The sequence below is a fragment of the Drosophila willistoni genome (assembly GCF_018902025.1).
Source record: "Drosophila willistoni isolate 14030-0811.24 chromosome XL unlocalized genomic scaffold, UCI_dwil_1.1 Seg142, whole genome shotgun sequence".
Taxonomy (NCBI): domain Eukaryota; kingdom Metazoa; phylum Arthropoda; class Insecta; order Diptera; family Drosophilidae; genus Drosophila; species Drosophila willistoni.
In genome coordinates this window covers 2,022,423-2,042,151 of record NW_025814053.1, presented here as the reverse complement: position 1 = coordinate 2,042,151, position 19,729 = coordinate 2,022,423, and the positions used below count along the sequence as shown (strand labels likewise).

General features: G+C 39.4%; 2 protein-coding genes across 2 annotated transcripts; both read left to right on the top strand.

Annotated features, from left to right (window-relative positions):
- Positions 1-4,177: 4,177 nt before the first annotated feature.
- On the top strand, positions 4,178-4,927 carry LOC111519645. Its single transcript, XM_023181427.2, has 2 exons — positions 4,178-4,542; positions 4,602-4,927. The coding sequence occupies exons 1-2, from the start codon at positions 4,485-4,487 to the stop codon at positions 4,901-4,903; spliced, it is 360 nt and encodes a 119-aa protein (XP_023037195.1). The 5' UTR covers positions 4,178-4,484; the 3' UTR covers positions 4,904-4,927.
- An 853-nt stretch (positions 4,928-5,780) lies between these two features.
- On the top strand, positions 5,781-7,075 carry LOC111519641. Its single transcript, XM_023181414.2, has 2 exons — positions 5,781-6,112; positions 6,174-7,075. The coding sequence occupies exons 1-2, from the start codon at positions 5,905-5,907 to the stop codon at positions 6,863-6,865; spliced, it is 900 nt and encodes a 299-aa protein (XP_023037182.1). The 5' UTR covers positions 5,781-5,904; the 3' UTR covers positions 6,866-7,075.
- The last annotated feature ends 12,654 nt before the right edge of the window (positions 7,076-19,729 follow it).

Here is a 19,729-nt window from a genome sequence, read left to right as displayed (position 1 = left end):
TGCGAATCGCGTGCGTCACAGAGGAAACAAAAAATGTATTGCCTATAATTTGGGGCACAGTATGAGAGGAAGATGAAGCTGGAAATGGAGTTGAAGTTTGTGCTGGGGATTGGTCAGTAGCGGATTTGCTCTAAAACCCTGTACAGCTGGGCCTAGGGCGGCAAATCTACGTATTCTCTGTCTGCCCAGAAAATCGAATCATTTTATTTCGTTCACTTTAGGTCTGCTGCCTGTTAGTTTCTCTTTTCCTCTTGTCATTCATATTCGAATGAACGTATGATTAAGTACAAAGCTATGACAACATTATTCCTTATTGATTCCAATATTGTGTGTGGCGCTTTTTCTATTCATTTCAATACACCCAATATCGACCTTTAATTATTGAAAGATTCTTTTATTTATTCTTCTTTATTCCGCCACTGGCCAGGATAAGTGGGAGTTGGCAGATCTTAAGATTTGGCTTTGGTTTAAAGGCTCAGTTTCAGCCTGGCTAACATTAGTCTAAGCTGTGCAAGTACAAAACATAATGAAAATGATGTCAGTTTCATAAGATTTTGCCAAGTTCTCTGTGCATATGAGTATTTGAATGTGTGTGTGTGTGTGTTCGATTCCATTGTTGTCTATACAGACATAGTACATACATGTGTGTGTTATGGGAAAAGTTTTGCCCACTCAGAGAAGGCAATTTCAGATGGCAACAGCAGCACATGGTCTTGAAAACTTGAAGAAAGGCATATTTATTATACTTTAAGAGGAATTCATTCAATGTATTACAGTGTATAGAGAGTGTGTGTGTGTGTGCGTGTGTGTAGCTGTTGAAAAAGTAGTTTGCTCTGACAATAAGACATTAAGGGAATTGTTTCGATATTTTGTTGATACATACTTTTGTTTATTGCCCACTCCTTCGAGTAAAAATGGAAATATTGTGACAACGTTTAGTAATAAAATGCCAAAACACTTATTGGATGATATCACTTTGTATAACAGTTGAAGGAGTTCAATCAATTTATGAATCACGCCATATAAACTACCTCAGTATGAGTCAGACACAGATAATGTGCTTATAAAATTCAACTTCCAACACATATTTTCCATTAAAAACATTCTGTTTGGTCCACGATGGCAATTCAATAGCAATTCCAGTTAAGTCAATTTAGTGTGAACAATACCTATTTGTGGCTCGAGATTATTTGTATCTGTGTATATGCGTTTTTCTGCACATGCATGTGATAATAGTGCTCAGCCAACTTCCACCCAACAGTTCGGTTCAATTCACTTCAGTTCAGTTCACTGTCATTTACTGGAACGAGCTTCCATTGTCAGACTGTCAGCTCAGCAACTAGCAAACAACTGACAACGCCTATCAAATTAAGCAAGACAAAATTGCATTATGGCAAAAAGTTGCAACCAGTGCACAAACGGGGGGGGGGGTTGGAGAGAAGGAGGCGTGTCATGACGACGGCACCACCAAAATTATTCATTGCACACTATGCGGTCCAGACAATTTATGCTAATCAACATCAATCGATTTGCATGCCATGCATGGCCAAAGGATAAACGTTGTCCCTTCTGCCCAACCATCGTTAGTTCCCGTCCCCATCCCTACACACTCCTCCAATCAACCAACCAAGCAACCAACCGACCCACGTTTGTCCAGCTTACTACTGTTTATTAGGCGGTTCCGATGGCTGTGGTTCAATGGCTGCCACAAGTGTATGAGGAACTCCTATTGTCTGCATGGCAGAGTCGTTCGGTTCGGTTTTGCGTTGGTGTTTTCGGAGGTTGCCCCAAAGTGGACAATCACGGCATATGGGTAATGGGTAATTGCATATGGGGTGAGGGTGGTGGGTGACTGCGACAGCAATAATTTCATTTCTGTTTATAAAAGAAATGCAAAAAAAAGAGTTAATATGTGAGGAAGTGTGAGTGTGTGGTGAAAAGGACATTTTCAAAGAACAAATGGAAATGCACCACGACTTAAGTTTGCCCTTTCTTTAAATATGTTCAACTTAATAACTAATTGTAAAACTGAATACACTCTTTTATTTTAGACAAATTGTACAGATTGAATCAAAATGAAGTAAGTAAGTCGTCTCGCCGACTTAGGTATACCATACACCAGTAAAGCAAATATTTCAACTGTATTAAACAAATGCATTTTCACATGCTTCTTACAAGCATATCTCAGTATCTCGCTCACTCAATCATACGAGCACCCTAGCGCCCCCACCAGCCAACGGCCAACTCCGGCCTTATGGAAAAACGTTTATATGCATAACTCGACTGTTTTTTATCCGATTTTTCTAATTTGGTATTTTGCTAGATATCAGTATTAAATTTAAGTGTGCCAAATTTGATTGCATAAGGTAAAAAAATACGGGAGATAATCAAGTTTTTCAAATTACGGGGGCGGAAAAGGGCGTGGCAAAATTTTTATACATACAAAATGTGTGCATTTACTAAGCGAATATACATACCAAATATGGTGTCCCTAGCTGGAATAGTTTTTGAGATAAACGCTTTTTTTAAATTGCGGGGGCGGAAAGGGGCGTGGCAAAAATTTGAAATAAACTTGATCACTCTACATACTACACGAGTCTACATACCAAATTTGGCGGCTCTAGCTCTTGCAGTCTCTGAGATCTATGTGATCATACGTACAGACGGACGGACAGACGGACATGGCTAGATCGACTCGGTTGTTGATCCTGATCAAGAATATATATACTTTGTGGGGTCGGAGATGCTTCCTTCTGCCTGTTACATACATTGTGGCGACTTTAATATACCATTTCACCCTATGGGTGTATGGTATAATAATAAACTTATCGATGGGTCCTTCCAATAATCTATAAAAGGTTTGGATTCATCCAGATGGAAAGGCAGACGGCCGGACGTGGCTATTAACAACAAAATCGTTTCGCTGATCAAGAATATATAGTTGTATTATATACATACTTCCCTTTTTGCCTTGCAGATTCCTGGCCAAAATAAATGTACACTTTTTGCCACGGTTTAAAAATGTTGAAAAATTCATTTGGTCTACCCATATTATGGTTAATCCAATTTCCCATTTACTTATTTTTAATTGAAACTCATTATGTCTGTTCATTTCAGACAAAATGTGATTAATTGTGGCTTCAAGGAAACATTTTCTTCTTTTACTTACATATGACAAATGCAATTTCAGTTGTTTCTACGAAACGTTTATGAATAATTTCATCCAAAATACGGTAAGGTGCTATTGGCAATAGAATAAGCTTAATGGAATAACTTGAAAACAAATGTACTTATTAATAAAGAATATTAAGAAATCAAACTAGACACCATGAAAGCACTTAATTAATAATTTAAAAGCTCATCTCAATTCTGAATATTCTTATAATTAAATTCAAATGTAGAATCCTAAGTCTAATCAGAATTATTACAACTAACCGACTCTCAAATATACGCTTTGATTTTTCAACACATTGCAGCTGAATATGGAGAAGACTGCCACCCCAGCTTCTTCTCATCTTTACGTAAGCCTCTCGACCTTTACAAATACCCATGCTACTCCACTTATCCACGTGGCCGTCGCTTTGCAGTTTATAGACGAAGCTTAGGCACACATGTTGTCATCAGTGCCAACATCATCATAATGATCATTATCATCATCATCATCATCATCGTTGTCGTTGTCGTCGCACTACCATCATATAGTCATGTTCGCCCAGAGACCCCATCGAGTGTGCTCATGAATTTTCGCCAGTGCAGCAAATGAAGCTCTTCTTCCACAGCCCCCCGAAACAGGGCCGAAACAGAGCAGCAACAGATGCAACATTCACAGTATTTTAGATAAAACAAAGAACATTGCATCTACATATGTACGTAGATTCTTGATTCTTGTATCTTTTTGACGTATTCGTAGTTGGAATAAATGAGACGCTTCTGACCCCATAAAGAGTAGGCAAATGTACTTGTTTAAAAGCCGAGTTAATAGGTTTATCTAACAGCTAAAGTTTGATATTTATATGAAATTCGAATACTTCAGGTCTTGTAAAAACACTCAAAATACCTATTTCAGACTCAATCTGTCGATGGATGAAGCAAAAGGGGAGCGGATAGATATGTATGCAATGGGCAGGCGATTTATTAGAATTTCTCTGAGATTTACTAGTAGGTTGAGATCTATTATTCAACTTCTCTCAAATGCCGACACGACATTGAATAGGAACACAACAGAATTAATGTACATAAGCTTAGAAATAAATAGGAATATATAATTTAAATTTCACCAAAATTCCTAAGGAAACTTGAAAGTTAAGTGCGGTTTTTTTCTTCTCTTTTTGTTTTTGTTTTCTTTTTGTTTTTCTTTTCGGGCCACAAGAATAATGCATTTCTGTTTAGTTTGATAATCTTAGCTATAATACAAATAAACAAATACAAATATATATTTTGTATATACATAGGATATTTGACGGACAGTTGATCAATAGGGTAACATGAACATGCTGAGAGATCCACCCACATTCAAGGAGGTGGCCAAAATTTTCATTGTTGGTATGCATTGAGAAGAAAACTGTTTGCTGATTACAATTTTCACGACACTTTCCACAAAGGAATCACACTTCGATCGTATCTTGCGGACAATGCCAGTTGTAGCGATGAGGAACAGCGGACGACCTGCTTGGGCCATGAGATATCCCGTTGTATTTCCGTGGCTTTTTGTGGACTGGCGGATCGTCATCTTTTAGCCAGACGTTCGGCCGCCACGCGACGACGCATTTGGCAGATGTCGCCGGAACGCATAAAGGACTATGATGTTCAGAACAAAAAGCGGGCAGCGGAAAGGAAGTTGCAACTCAATCAGAGTGTAAATCAGTTTGCTGTAAAAGCGGCTCCAGCGAGTGTTAGGCAATAAATCGAGCATATTAATCTAGGCTAAGCATTTTAACACTTTACTTATTGGGAAAATCATCATCCGTTCTTTCTCTCACTCCCTCTCTCTCTCTCTCTAATTTGCCACATTTTGACCAGCCTTTGGAATTCTGACACTATTCGCAAATTACGTTCATGGATATGGCATTATGCTAGCTCCTTTTCTAGTCTATTGGATCCATTCAATTTTTGGCAATGAACTTCAGTAAGGTGCAGACCAGGGCGGGGGGTACATCCTGGCACATCCTGCATGTGTAGAAAGCAACAGGATTGAGTCAGGTGTGTGTGTGGGAGTATGTAAAGATTTCTAAAGCCTGTGACTGGCTTTGTCCTTGCTTAATTGTCTGCAAGGACAACTGGCTGGCTTCCTCTAGAGCTCGAGCTCGAGCTCTCAGCTCTCTCTCCCTCTCCATCTGTCTTCCAACCACAAGAGTTGCATAATTTTTGCAATTGTCCCTAGAGAGCAGCCGCATGACATAACTTGAAACCAGCATCCTTCTGCTTTTCCTGCTCCTCTTCTGCTTGGGTAACTTCATTTGCGAGAGAAAACTTTTTTGAGTGTAAATAATTGTCCAAGTCGAAAAAAGAAGAAAACCACAAAAAATCGTTCCATTTCCCATTTCCAAATGTACACATGTATGTACGTTTCACCACACTGGGGGCACAGTTTTCTTTTGACTTTTGAGTGTTTCTCTGTCCAACTGTTTTGTATTATGTATTTCTAGTGCCTCGTTTTTTTTTCAAGTGTACCAATTAGTTGCATAGTCATTGCTAGACTGAATCAAGAAGGCCTTGCATATTAATGTCAACATTTTTGACAACTGTCAGTAGGTGCCAAAGCAAGTAAAGTCAAATTAATTCTCTCTCTACTGTGAACTGTTCAGTTGAATTGTATATCTCTCCGTTCAAACATCTATACATTCATATTTTTGGATTTTTCTTTTAAATAAAAATTGTTAAATTTATTTATCTCAGAGGAGAAAAATGGCTTATGTGAATCAAAATTTACGCATGGTCCGCTCTAACCTTAATCCGGCTGCAAAAGCCTTCGAGTACAAGCCAAAGGCCAAAGCTGATCCGCTCAAGAAAGTGGCCAATGTGCCGCCGAATATACGTGACCTGGCTCTCAACCCATTGGCCAAGGTATTTGTGTACAAGTTTGCCGAGGAGGGCGCCTCCGCTGCATGTCCAGGTAAGTGATGATTCGTTTTGACTGAGGAATCTCACCCTTTAATTTACTTTCATTGCCACAGCTAACTATAACAGTCGTGGCCAACGTGGCGACAAGGAATCGATGTTGGTTTACTATCAGCCAGCTCCGCATATCTATCCGATAATCAATGGGCACATCGTTAAGCTGATTCATAGCCAGACTGGTGCTCCCTTGGTGGGCACAGATGATGATGCGTCGACACCCTTGCTCGTCTATCCGCAGGATTCGGACTATCAATATGATGAGAATGTGCAAACGTTGGAGCAGTATGCCTTTGAAACCATACCATATAAGCCACCTCCCTATATTCCGACGCTTACTCCTGAGCAGCAGCAGCAGCAACAACAGCAGCAACAACAACAACAGCCACAGCCTCAGGCTCAGGCTCAGCAAAAGAAGCCACAACCACCAAAGGGTCCTGCATGGCGTCGTGCAGCTAATTACCGCAAAAAGAATAAGTATGCAACCAATCAACTAGAGAAAGAGATGACGCTGGCTTTCCAAAATAATTCACGGGGACCCAGTGTTTATCAGTCTCTTTTGAGACTGATTGCGGACATCAAGAGACCAATTTCATATACAGAGATCATAGACGCCCTTGCCGAACGTCTTCAGCGTACCGAGGTTGAGTTGAAACGCATGCTGCCTGCAGCCCTTCATCAGGCTATTTTAATGGGCTATCTACGTAAAGTGGACAATACTGTAACCGAAGATGTGCAGCAGCCCCAATAGGATGCTGGGAGAGGGATTGGGAGAGGGGGAGTCCAGGATGAAACATATTTGGTAGATCTTTTCTACTTTCACACTTGAATTGTCAATCGCATTGCTCGTATCTCTGACGTGTCTCAATAAATGCCATCAAGAGTGACGTAACGTAATGAAGTGACATGACGTTACGTAACAAATGGCATACAAATCCACTTAACTAGTGCATAGTTTAAATGCTGGAAGTTCTTTTTTTTTTATTTTTTGGTTCACCCATTCCTTTCAGCTTCATCATGATGATTGCAATCACCGCTCGTCCGCATTGCGATTCGATCCTTTTTTGCTCGATTTCTTTTTGCATTGACGAATTTATGGGGTTTTCTCTCGTACCTGGTTCCCGCATTTTTAATGCATTTGACACCCAGGACACACGATGGCAAAACAAAAACCCTCATCAAAGTGTCGTTTGTGATTTGCCCTCGGGGAGCAATGGTGGATAGATGTATTTGTGTGTGTGTGTGTGTGTGTGTGGGAGGAGAGGCGGAAGAAGATGAAGGCGTCACCTGGAAAACTGGCAAACCGGTAGACTGTTTTTTTTTTTTTAGAAAAGTTCTTTCGTTGGAAAAATAAGAAAAGTGCTTTAAGGGAGCCCCGCCCCCTCCCCATCCATTAAACACTTTGATCAGAGCAAGCGATTTAATAGGATTTTGGAGCGCATTTATGAAAACAAAAGATGTAGATGCCCGCCGGCGAGGTAGGTGAGAAATGGGCAAAGAAACGAACATAAGTTCGTTGCGGGGAAGGTCTAATTTTATTAATGTTGCCAATTTTCAATGGCTGGCAGAATCATTTAAGTACAAGTACACCACCAGCAGGTAAGTCCATCTATATACCCCCTCTGCAAGGAAAATGGGTGGGGGTGTTTCGGGCGGTTTGGGGGATTCTCGACTTGAAAGACGAGGGGTAAAACGTGGCAATAAATGTGCTGCTTACGCGTGAAATTAAATATGAAATATTTAAGAGCTGCCTCCTCCGACTTGCTTTCAGTCTGTCTGCCGCTAGAATGGGGCAACCCACACAATGAGAGAGATGCCGAGAACCAAGGATAACGGACGGAGGATGGAAGGCGTCGCAGCTAATTAATAATTTTTAGGCAATTCAGCAATATGCCGGTAAAAGCAGGTGCTGCCAGTTTAGCCACCCAAACCAAACCCACCCATCCACCCGCTCACTCAGTCGCTTAACCGTCTTCCACCACTCTTTTTCTCTTTTGTTGGCTGGGCAAAGTTTCACTTGACTTGATTAAGTTGCTTTTTAATGAAGTTCAAAGTGATTTCAGTTGCAATTAATGCCCAGCACAAGGAACTAACTTCAACAAAAGAGCCAACCATCCCCCTCCCACACACACACACACACACACAGACAACCCCTGAAAAGGTGGCCCATGATTGATGGTTAATGTAGATGAGATATGAAGAGTGTGTCCCACAGCCAAGAAGTCAATTTAATAAAAACTATTTCCTTCTACAGAGGAAGCTCTGTTACAGTCCCTTCGGTATGTCAATCACAACCTATGTTCAGCAATTGAAACGATGTCAAGCTAATTTACGAATATTATACACATTTGATTAATTGATATCCATATATGATTCTAGTTTGAAATGTTTTCCACTACAAAAATGGTGTTGAAGAAAAATTTTACGACTCTATCTTAGAGTTATGCTTCATTATACCAACTTCATTACAAATTATACAAATTCTGCCTGGTTACGGTCTGGGATGTCAATGTTAACTTTTACCTTCTTTTTATTGATAAAAAATACAAAAACAGGATTGAATTTTAGAACCTCTGCAGGATTTTCACGTTGAAAGTTGAAACTGGAGAAAGAAGCGAACTTTGGCTACGCCGAAGTTCATATACCCTTGCTGTGCGAGTCATATTAAAATTGGAACCAACGATTCAAATATATAGGATTTAAAATGAAAAAAATAAAAAAAAAATAAAAAATAAAAAAATTAATTTTTAATTTTTTTGCATACACATTCTAAATTATGAGAAATTTCTCGCTACTTTTAGAAGATATAAATTACCTTTTTCGATCACTGGTTCCAATGACAGATATATATTTTGTGGTTAGATCTAACAAATTGTCAAACTTCGCTAAATACCAACTTTCATTGAAGTTAATACGAACAGTCAGTCAGAAAGATGTACGGATTAGGCCATATCGATTCGTCTCCTCACGCTGATTAAAAATATAAACCTATAGCTTATTGTCGGGAACGACCTCTTTCTGCGTAACAAGGTTATAAAGATAGAAAAATAAAGAAGTTGCAGAAAAGGTGACGTTTTCGACCCCATAAAGTATATAGTTTCTTGATCAGCATGCTAAGCCGAGTCGTTATAGCCCATGTCTTTGCTTCGGTCTCCACGAATCAACTTTACGCGTTCAATTAGATTTTAGTTCTTTCACGTATTTAAGCCATTTGTTATCTAATTGAGATCAAACTTGACAATCTGTCGGATCGAACTACTTTAACATATATAAAGCTCCTATCGAAATGTCTATTTTATTAAGAATTATCTTCCATCGAAATGTCTATTTTATTAAGAATTATCTTATAATGTAGAAGTATAACAAAATCTAAAGTAGATAATTTTAAAATGGCTCACACTACAGGAATTCATGAACTTCGACGCAGCGAAAATTAATTTCTTTGATATATGTATATACCCTTTTAAGAAGGGTATAGAGCAAGGGTGGCCACGGAAATTTAACTTGGGAGCCGGCTCTTTACCGGCAGAGGCTGGGCAGAGAAAAAGGTCACTTTTGCGAGTCGACGCACACAAAAATTTGTGTGCCTCGAGTTTTATGACGGGTCATAAAACGACCTTTTTTGGGTCGAGCGAGCGATCGTCGTCGAACTTGTGGGCAGAGAGACGGACAAGTCCCGAATTTTACGGGGAGGGGGAAAAAGGTCGCGATCTCGAGCACTCATCGAAAACAACCCTTATTTTTACTTGTCCCTCATTCCCTCTGCCCACAAGTTGCGAGCTCGAGATCGCGACCTTTTTCCCCCTCCCCGTAAAATTCGGGACTTGTCCGTCTCTCTGCCCACAAGTTCGACGACGATCGCTCGCTCGACCCAAAAAAGGTCGTTTTATGACCCGTCATAAAACTCGAGGCACACAAATTTTTGTGTGCGTCGACTCGCAAAAGTGACCTTTTTCTCTGCCCAGCCTCTGCCGGTAAGGAGCCACGGGAGCCAAAAGAGCCACTACGTGGCCATCCTTGGTATAGAGCCATGTCTGATTGTTCGTCTGCCCGTTTGAACCTCTTAGAACTTTGGAAGCTAGAATGTTAAAATTTTACATGTTAACTTCTATATAATTCAGTGAATGTATTACTCGGATTCAGCTGGATCGGACTCCTTTATCATATGGTGCCAAGTGGCATTTCTCAATAATTTTGTTATTTTTCAAGCTAATAACTGTGCCAAAGTTGATCAGTTGACTATAACATACAGCTCACATAGAAAAAGTTGGACGAAAAATAGTTTTGGTCACAAAAATTTTGTTGGCATTAACACCCAAACAGAGCATAATAATATTCTATAATTCCGACAATTTTAATCAAATCGTATAACTTTATTTCATAGCTGAAATATAATAATACGATGAAATATACTTTCTACCTACGCAAATGAAACTTTTTTAATGAAACTCTTCTTCGTTTCGACTCCCGTAAGTAAGCTTGCAAGGGTATACAAACTTCGGCGCGACTGAAGTTACTCCGGCCGTCTGGTTTAAGTGAAAATTGATTAATTTCGAGTTTCCACTAAACGAACTAGCGAATTTATAATCGAGTTCCATATCTCTTCTCTGGGTACATGATCTGATGAACATACTTTGAAAGTAAATGCAATGTTAATTATTCCGTGGGATGACCCCACCCGACTTGCCACACCCTTTACACATAAACCCGCAGCACAAGGTTAGCTTGGCTAGCCGCGAGGAACAGGAGTATGTAGGGGGCTATTGGCAGCCCATGGAAGGGATCCAGCAATGTCTGGTCTCTGTCACAGCATGTCAATTTCAATTTGACATTCATTTTACTGTGCGTAGGCGGGGGGTGGCAGGGTGTCGGATGGGTGTGGGTGTGGGTATGATTGTGGACGTGGGTGTGTGTATGCGTAATAAGCCACATTCGTTTATTTTAAAACCGCTCCAATTGTTACACACTTGCGTTTGCAATTGAATATCCATTCAGGCAAGCTTTAGCTGCTTCTTCTTCACTCTCCCTTTTTGCACACTTTCTGTGTGTGGTCAGCAATTTGATGTTGCGTATGCACACCACGTGCCCCTCATGCCCCATCCATCGCTGAGCCCGTACCCTGTCTTGCATGCATCCACCCCTTCGGGCAACATTTTGTGGTTTTCATTGCTGTTTTCGTTGTGGCAGAAATCCTTTTCCGTTGGACACGCCGGCAACACTGTATGTATGGGGGTCGGGATGTGGGTTGGATGCGGATTCGGTATTCGGCACCGGGAACCACGCACGACTACATTGTCAAACTTTTGTGTGTCATTATTGTGGCTGTTGGCGGTTGCTCTGCGTTACTGTTACTGTTGCTGTTGCTGTTCCTGCTGTCCTTCATTGTCCTTGGCCATGTTTGTTGTTGCGGGTTATTAAAAACTTTTACCGCTCTCTCTCCCACACAGTCAGTCAGACAGTCAAGGCCCCTCCCCCCACTCGCCCCGCACACCTTAAAACAAAAAAGACCATTGAACATCAGGCATCTGGCAACCGCCAGAGTTACTCGGTTTTCGTTTTCATTGTGAATGTTAATTACTACAGCGACAACCAACTGAAGGAACTGAAGTCCCTGGCTTCTTGTTGTCTACCATTTGCCGCATTCCCCATTGGAAAACCTTTTCTGCTGCTGCTGCTGCTGCTGCTCCTGATGATGATAATGACGACGCCAGACGACGATGATGAGCTTTTTTCTTTTTTTGGCGCCACAACCACAATAATCAAACTTATTTACTTTATGTGAATTAAATTCGAGGATGCCATCATTATGAAATGTGTCAAACAAAGTGGGCAATTTTCTTATTAAATAACCCACAACAAGTCCACACAAACACATCCACGAATTCTGTTAACAACAGTGTTGGTAAACGTTACTAGACCTAGTGTTGATCCTGTCTGTCTGGTGACAACTCTACTAAAGTTTAGGTTCAACAATTCCATAATCCAATCTGTATTCTCAAGTCTGAATGTAATTGAATTTAAACTTTTCCAAGTAAAATTCTGGCAGCACCAATTTATTAATAAGCACCCATTTATGTAGGGTGTTACTTTGTTTCTTTTCTGTTTTTTGTTGGCCAAAGTATAAGCTTAAAATTCTAATTACCATGCCAGAGGGCACAGGTGAGGCCTCTCTCATTTGCCGCCACCTCTTGTCGCAACATATCCACAGCTGGAGAACTGCAACAGCCCTAAGCCATACAACTGCAATTGCAATTTTGTTCGTATGCAGAAAAAAAGGAAACGAAAGGAAGATGAGAAAAAACAGGACCAGTTTTTGCACGTCGCAGGACGCAGCTGTTTCGCGGCAAATCTTTTGTCATGTTTCTGTGGTGGAAGACGGAAGAAAAACGACGACATGGAGAAACGACAAGCAGGCGGAAACGAGGGAGAGTCGGAGAGGAAAGGCGAATCTCTGGCATAAGCTTCGCTTGTAAATATTTTGATATGTGCTGTCGTGGGACCGACTGGCTGGCAGGTAACTACACCCAACACCCACGTGTTGACTGTCCTCCATGCAGGAACAGAAAGGATAAAAATGATTACTGTAAAATGTACAACGATTGCATTTCACACATGGACGTAGTAGAAACCCCCAGGAGAAGAGCACGTTAGAGGAGAATGAAACGGAGGGATCGCTCCTGTCAGAGGGAGTCTAAAATGTTTGGCTGATGTGATGAAAAGGATGCATAGTAATGTGATCCTTCATTTTCAACCATCTCTACGTTCATGATAATGTTGCAAGTGTGCATTGCCTGCCCCTAAGCTGTCTGTCTCTTACCTTGCTCTTTTTTTTTGTTTTCCTTTCGCTATAGAGGAACATTTGTTTGTCTGTCTCTCTCTCTCTCTCTCTCGCTCTCTCTCTCTCTCTCTCTCTCTCTCTGTGAAACTTGCCAAACATTTTGGCTAGTTTGTCAACAGACTAATTCAAGTTCCATTTCCCATCCACAAAAGAGAAAAGCTGACTTTTGCTTCTTAAATCTTATGGTTGCCTTGATCTACAGAATGTATGTACATATGTATATGTACATCTTTATATGTGTATATATAAGTATATTGTTTGCTAAGCCGAGGTTAAGGCCTTCTCCTTTGCAAGAAGCTCTCCGCTCATTGTCTTTTTCCGTTTGGGGTCTCACGTATTCACGTACAAAATAATTATAGCGCAAGTACGTGTTTCGCATATCCAACCAAACTAACACAATGATGATGGTCCAGACGACGACGACGAGGAAGAATAAACTTCAGCTCCAACTTCCCCGTCTACATTCTCATCTTCCCCCCATCGTTCGTTAGGCTGACTGGCTCAAGCCCTTTTTGCCATTTTGTTGCCATATTTATTTTGTGTGCGGGAAGCTATTTTTAGGCATATGAAGATGGCGACAAAGTTGCAAGCAAAAAAACAGTAAGGAAAATGGGGAAAAGCAAACGAAAACTTGTTTAGTTTTTTTCCCCCCATTCTTGTGTCCCCCTTTTTGCTTGTTTTTTTCTCACTACTTCATTTGCCACATGTCAACAATTTTATTTTGGACAAGAAAAGTACCCAAGGCTTGTATCTGTTTAGTTAAAAATGGTTCAAAACGTGGTAAAACTCTTTCTCTACAGAGAGAGGGAGAGAGAGAGAGAGAGAGAGAGAGAGAGAGAGAACAAAGCTTTACACTCAATTGAGAGCCAAGTGCGTGATCGGTATGGGTCAAATGATCATAAAAGGCTGTCGTGAATGAATAGAGATCCGAAATTAAATCCAAAATTTTAAGCAATATAAAGAAAAATAAACCCCAACTATAAGCCATCATCCACATCACAAACCGCAAATCAGTTAACGACAGCAACGGCTGGGCTATATTAATGAAGCTCTATAAATAATTCTACTACATAAATTTTCTTAGTTAATACTTTCAAGAATATTCTATATATACATATGTACATATATATGGATATATACTTATTTCAGGTGTGAATCTCCTATACTTTTGGAAGCCATCAAAAGAGTTTTCTGAAGATGATTAGATTTCAAAAACAGAATTTTTATACCCATAGGGTGAAATGGTATACCAAAGTCGGCTAGACGACTTACTTAAGCAAAAACGTTTCCTTTTACTAGCACGATTTAAGTTTAATTTATTATTTTCCAAATAACTTCAAATTTATTTATAATCGAATATGTACTGATAATGTTTTACTTAGTACAGTAGAATCCGATTATAACGGTGCTCGAGGGACCGACGGTTTTACCTCGTTTTACCCGGAAGCTGCAGATCGATTCAGAATTTCTGCATCTTTAAGTGACTTCAAAAACTTGGTGCTGACAGCTCTTCACCACTGTCATCGCTGTCTTGACCGTCATCAAGTATAGTTTTAGCATTAATACCATCGGAAGGTTCCCCACAAATCGCCACACCATTGCCAATAAGAACATGTTCATCCAGTTCTTTTTACGAACATGTTGAATTTTAAAAAATATTATCGCTAAACGTAATACAGTAGAATCCGTCCGGTTATAGCGAGTAAAGTTCGATGAGTGATTGGTTGGTCCCAATACAAACATACATATACATATGTATGAAAGGGCTTCCGATTAATACGCGTTTCGGGTATAACTACTCAAATCGTCGGTCTCTTGAACGTCGTTATAACCGGATTCGGTATTTCGTATATGTTGTAATGCGTCTTAATTAACTCATCGAATTTTCGTCGCTACAACCGGACGGACAGTAAAGGAAAACTAATGAAAAGGCAAAACTATGAACCAGAAAACAATTCCCATTTCAATTGTCAACTCTTGTATTTCAATTAAATTCTCTGTTCATTTCTTTAAATTTGTTTTCTTACAATTTGGATATTTACCTAGCTTTTGAATATCTTGAGTTTCTGTAAATATTTGCAGTGTGGGATTTTCATACTCATATTTCCCCCATTGCTGGTGGGGACTAAGCAATGAGGTTGACTTTCTATTTTTTTGTGTTCTTTTGGCTAGATGAGTCCACGTGTCTTTGATTTAAAGTTGGCATTGCCATTATCCCTACTCTTGATCTGCTGCTCATCTTTCGAAAAATGCTTAAAAGCAAAAGCAAGCCATGACAGGCTTTAATTAAATCAGTTTTAATTAATGCAAAATGGAAATTTCAAAAGACATCGTCTACAACGGCTAGACATGAAAAACAGAGAAAGGACTTCCGGGACCTTTCCCTCTCTCCGACTTCAAAAAACGACAACAAGGATAACAACAACAACAACAACAACAACAACAATAACATCAGCAACAACAGCGTTTTGTTCTCGCATAATTACAACTCAATTGTAATCCAATTTTAGCTAGGCATATAAATCGGATTTCATTTGTGTGACACGCCTATGTTTTTGGGGTTGAGTTTGGTCTGATGCTCGGTGGTGAATGGATTGGGGTTTTGGTTAAGGTTCGGGTTTGGGTTCGGGTTCGGGCTCGAGTTGGGTGTGGCCTCCACCAGATTGACTGGTGTCTGTGTCAACTTTTTCAGTGTCAAATAAATAAACTTTTGACAGTTGGCAGACAGGCAACGGAGGGACGGCAAGGGTTGGGGGGGTTAGAGAGTCCAAACCACAACATTTATCTGAAATACGTAAATTAGTCCAAAATAAACCATTTAAACATTAAAGGTTTTAATTTGGTAAAATAAATACTAAAACGAAAAAGTAGTTACCAATATTTCACAATATTTACCTGAAAGAATAAATCAACATATGTAAAAAAACTATTATTTCAACTAAAACTATTGCTAACTAAAGCAAGTTAGCTCAAATATACAAAAAGTTATTTCAATTTTTCCTATTATTATTTTATAAGTTTTTATAAGTTTTATAAGTTATTACTGAAAACTTCTGAAGTTCTCAATTGGAGGAAAAAGTGCATCAACTTAATCAAAAATCCCCAATTTTTAGGATATTTTTTTAATCAATTTCATTGAATATTATTGTTAGCTTTCTTGCGAGTGAGCGAACAAAATCAAACATCAATCATTGAATGAGTGACCATCCACAGTAAACTTGTTACTTTTTTACTCACTCGCTTGTTGGCTCCAGTGACTTCCCTGTTCTCAGATTCACTTTTCACTAATTCACTTGTTCACTAACTTACTTGTTCACTTGTTCACTTATTCACTGACTCATTTGCAGTTACTGAAAACTTTGAAAAATTTGTATTTCATTGTATATTTTTAATACAAAAAAACATCGTACAGTTGGAGATGCCTTAATCTTTACAAACTTTTCACTACTGATAGTATATCCTGATCAGAGAGCTCAGAAAACAAAGACATGAACAAGATAGTCACTGAATCAACTAATAAAGTGAGTAAGCAACTGAGTAAAAGTATTAGTGAGTGAGTCATTGAACTCGTTAATCAAATCGTGTTCTGTTTGTCCATTATGCTGATACTTAGTGATGGACCTAGGGCTGTGAAATGAGCGAATTATTCCCCCTAATGTATGCAATAGGCAGGTCAAGAATTAAATTATTTTTTTCGAAGCAACTGCATACATTAAGGCAAAAGTGGCCGGTTTCACAGCCGCCTATGCATACATCTACTCAATTTTTGTTAGATTGCCCAAACGATGTGATATTTTCTTTATGTTTAAGATATCAGGAGCATTACAAAGTAAAATGATTTGGCTCTTTAAGCTTTAGTTGACCCATTAACAGAAATATATTCCCCTATATGGCCATTCTTAAGGCTTAATCATTAGACCCTTGTAGCTATTCGTTTTTTTTTTTTTCGTTCTCCCTCTTGCTCGTTTGTTGTATTTGGTCACAACTCTTGATAACTGGAAATTAGTTGCACATGTTTCGCCCACAACTCAAAAACAAGACGTGTTTCTACCAATTTGGCCAAAATCAACAGCTGTGTGTACATGTACATGAGATCGCCCAGCTGTGCGGGGAGTATCTGTGTGTGTGTGTGTGTGTGTAAAGAAAACTCATCATAACTTTCTTATCAAAAACTTATTTCATGCTGCCGAGAGTTATCCAACAGCCAAAACCCAACAACAACCAACAGAAAAAATAGAGAAAAAAAAAGGAAAATAAAATAAGAAGGGGAGAAAAGCAGAAAAATTGCCTAGAAAACTTGTTTTAATTACAAGTGTGAGTGTGTCTGTGTGAGCGTGAGTATGTGTGCGTGGGTGTGTGGCAGCTGAACTAACTTGGCACTCTGAGTGACTGACTAGCAGTAGTAACAGCAGCAGTAGAGCTCAGGGTTTAGATAAAGACTGGCAGCAGTATAACATGCATGAACAGTAACATATGTTTGGACTTTGCAAGCAAAACTTTCGAGAGTTTTTTGGCGCATCCCCCACATTCCTTATGCGACCCTTTCCCCAACTATCCATCTATCTATCCATCTATCTACATGCCCAGTTTCCCCAGTTGAACCAAAGAGAAACGTGTGCGTTTTGCGGTTGAGTAAACGCCTAGTTTAGGCGCAAAAATGCAACAGCTGTGACACATGAGAGACTCAGCCTCGTTCCCTACGCGAGATGGAAAAGTTAAGCCACCATTTGGTTAGCCAAGTTTCTATGAATACTTATAGCCCTGGTGAAATATGTTAACGAATACCAAGAAACTGTCGTATTAAACCCATCAACGGCTGAAGTATAACTTTTACCTACGTATTGAAATAGAATCTATACATCTATCTAATATTCCAAATATTATATTTAGTTTTTGTGGAAAAACATATTAGACTAAAGATAAAGCTTATTGATCAGATCTATCCGTCCGTGTTACTAAACACCGTTGTGCCAAAACCTGTAGAGTTTTTTTTTAAACAAAATGTAGTGCATCGTTAATATATAATAGAATAATTTCAATGGGTTTGAACGAAAGATAGGCGTATTTAAATTGATCTTCTTGGGAATTACGAATAGTATATTAATGTATCTACAATTTACCTGCATGCATGTTGCGCCATTGCGGCTATGGCACGGCGGAAGTTTACTCTGTGGAGGCATGTCTTTGTGAATGTTTTCACTGTAAGGTGACTTTCAGGTTCATTGACCATTGCCGGAAATGGCTCACATATATATTCACATCCTTTTCCTTAGCGCTGAGAGCCAAGCAGAGGAACAAAGACGAACAAAGGCAAAGAACGTACGAAAGAGAGACAGAGCAAAACCGAAGAAAGAGACAGACACAGCGAAAGAGAAAGGGAGAAGTTTGTAGACAAGCAAGAACACTTGACATAAAGCTTAATTGCTGAGTCTGAGTCCTGATACAGTGAAAAAGTGGCGAGTGCACTTAAGGTAATTTGATTTAATTGTGCGTGCTGCATGCAGACCAAGAACAACAAAAACTCTGCCTACAAAAGCAACACCAACAGCAACAGCAACCCTCGAAATCTTAAAGAACTTGACAACTTTCAGCAGCCCACATGGTTGGCGAATAGTGTGTGTACACATGTTTTTTTGAAGCCCATAAGAAATTTACAAGTGAACCGAGCTTTCAGATTTTTATTCTTTCCTCTTCTCGTCTTTCGTTTCTTCTTTTTGTTTTTGCACCAGTCCAAGTGTACAGCTCTTGTGGAAGTTTTCGTTTTGGCCAACTTAACACCAACAGAGACCCTGGCCTGACACTTGAACTTGCTCACAAAGTCACTCATTGTGGTTGAACTTGTCCGACTAGAGCGCAACTGTACTCTTTTAATTTAACGGCGCCCAAAAGTATGCCACAAATGAATAAATTAGAAGATCTGCAACAAAAAAGGATCACCTAAAAACCTTTCGCTATACAACATATAGTTTTAAATAACTGCATGGTGTGTCCGCAATTATATTTGATTTTTAACATTTAATTTATGTTATAATTGAACACATGGATATTTACATATAAACTTTATATGTATATGTATATTTTGCGGTGTAAATGCAAAATAGGCAACGCGTTTATGTCAGGTGGTAGTTGATTTGAATTTATGGGCCAGGCCAAAACAAAGCAAAAACAAAAAACGCTATGCCAAAACAAAGTGCTATGCAGAAAAACGAAAGTATGCATTGCAATGCATTTCATTTAGATAACCGCAAATATTTACCACAAAACGCATTCGCTAACATTTCCAACGTGACGTGACAAAAATCCCCTCGAAAAGTGCCGTGCCTGAGGACGAGTTAGTCGCTTAGCGTAAATTATATGTATCTGCACCTGGTTTGGGGCTGCGCCCCTCAATTTATATATGCACACCCAATTGCGCCGCAATTTATGTTCGGCAATTGCAATTGCAATTTACTTGCATAATTTTACAATGTTTAATCGCCCTCCCACAGACTATCTATGCCCCCCTCTTCACCGTATATTGTTTGCTATGAAACCAGCTGATTAACTAAATCAAATTGATAAATATGCCAAACATGCACTAAAATTTTGCTTAATTCTTTTGGTGACCCCGACGAGTAAATGTTTCTCTTTCTAAAATTGTTGAATATGCTTTGAAAATTAGCTAATTCTCTGGGTTAGCCAAATGATTGAGATATTTGTTTCGCAAATATGCAAAACGAACGTAAAATTGCTACCAAATTCTTGTGGTGACCCCGACGAGTGAGTAGTGAAATATTA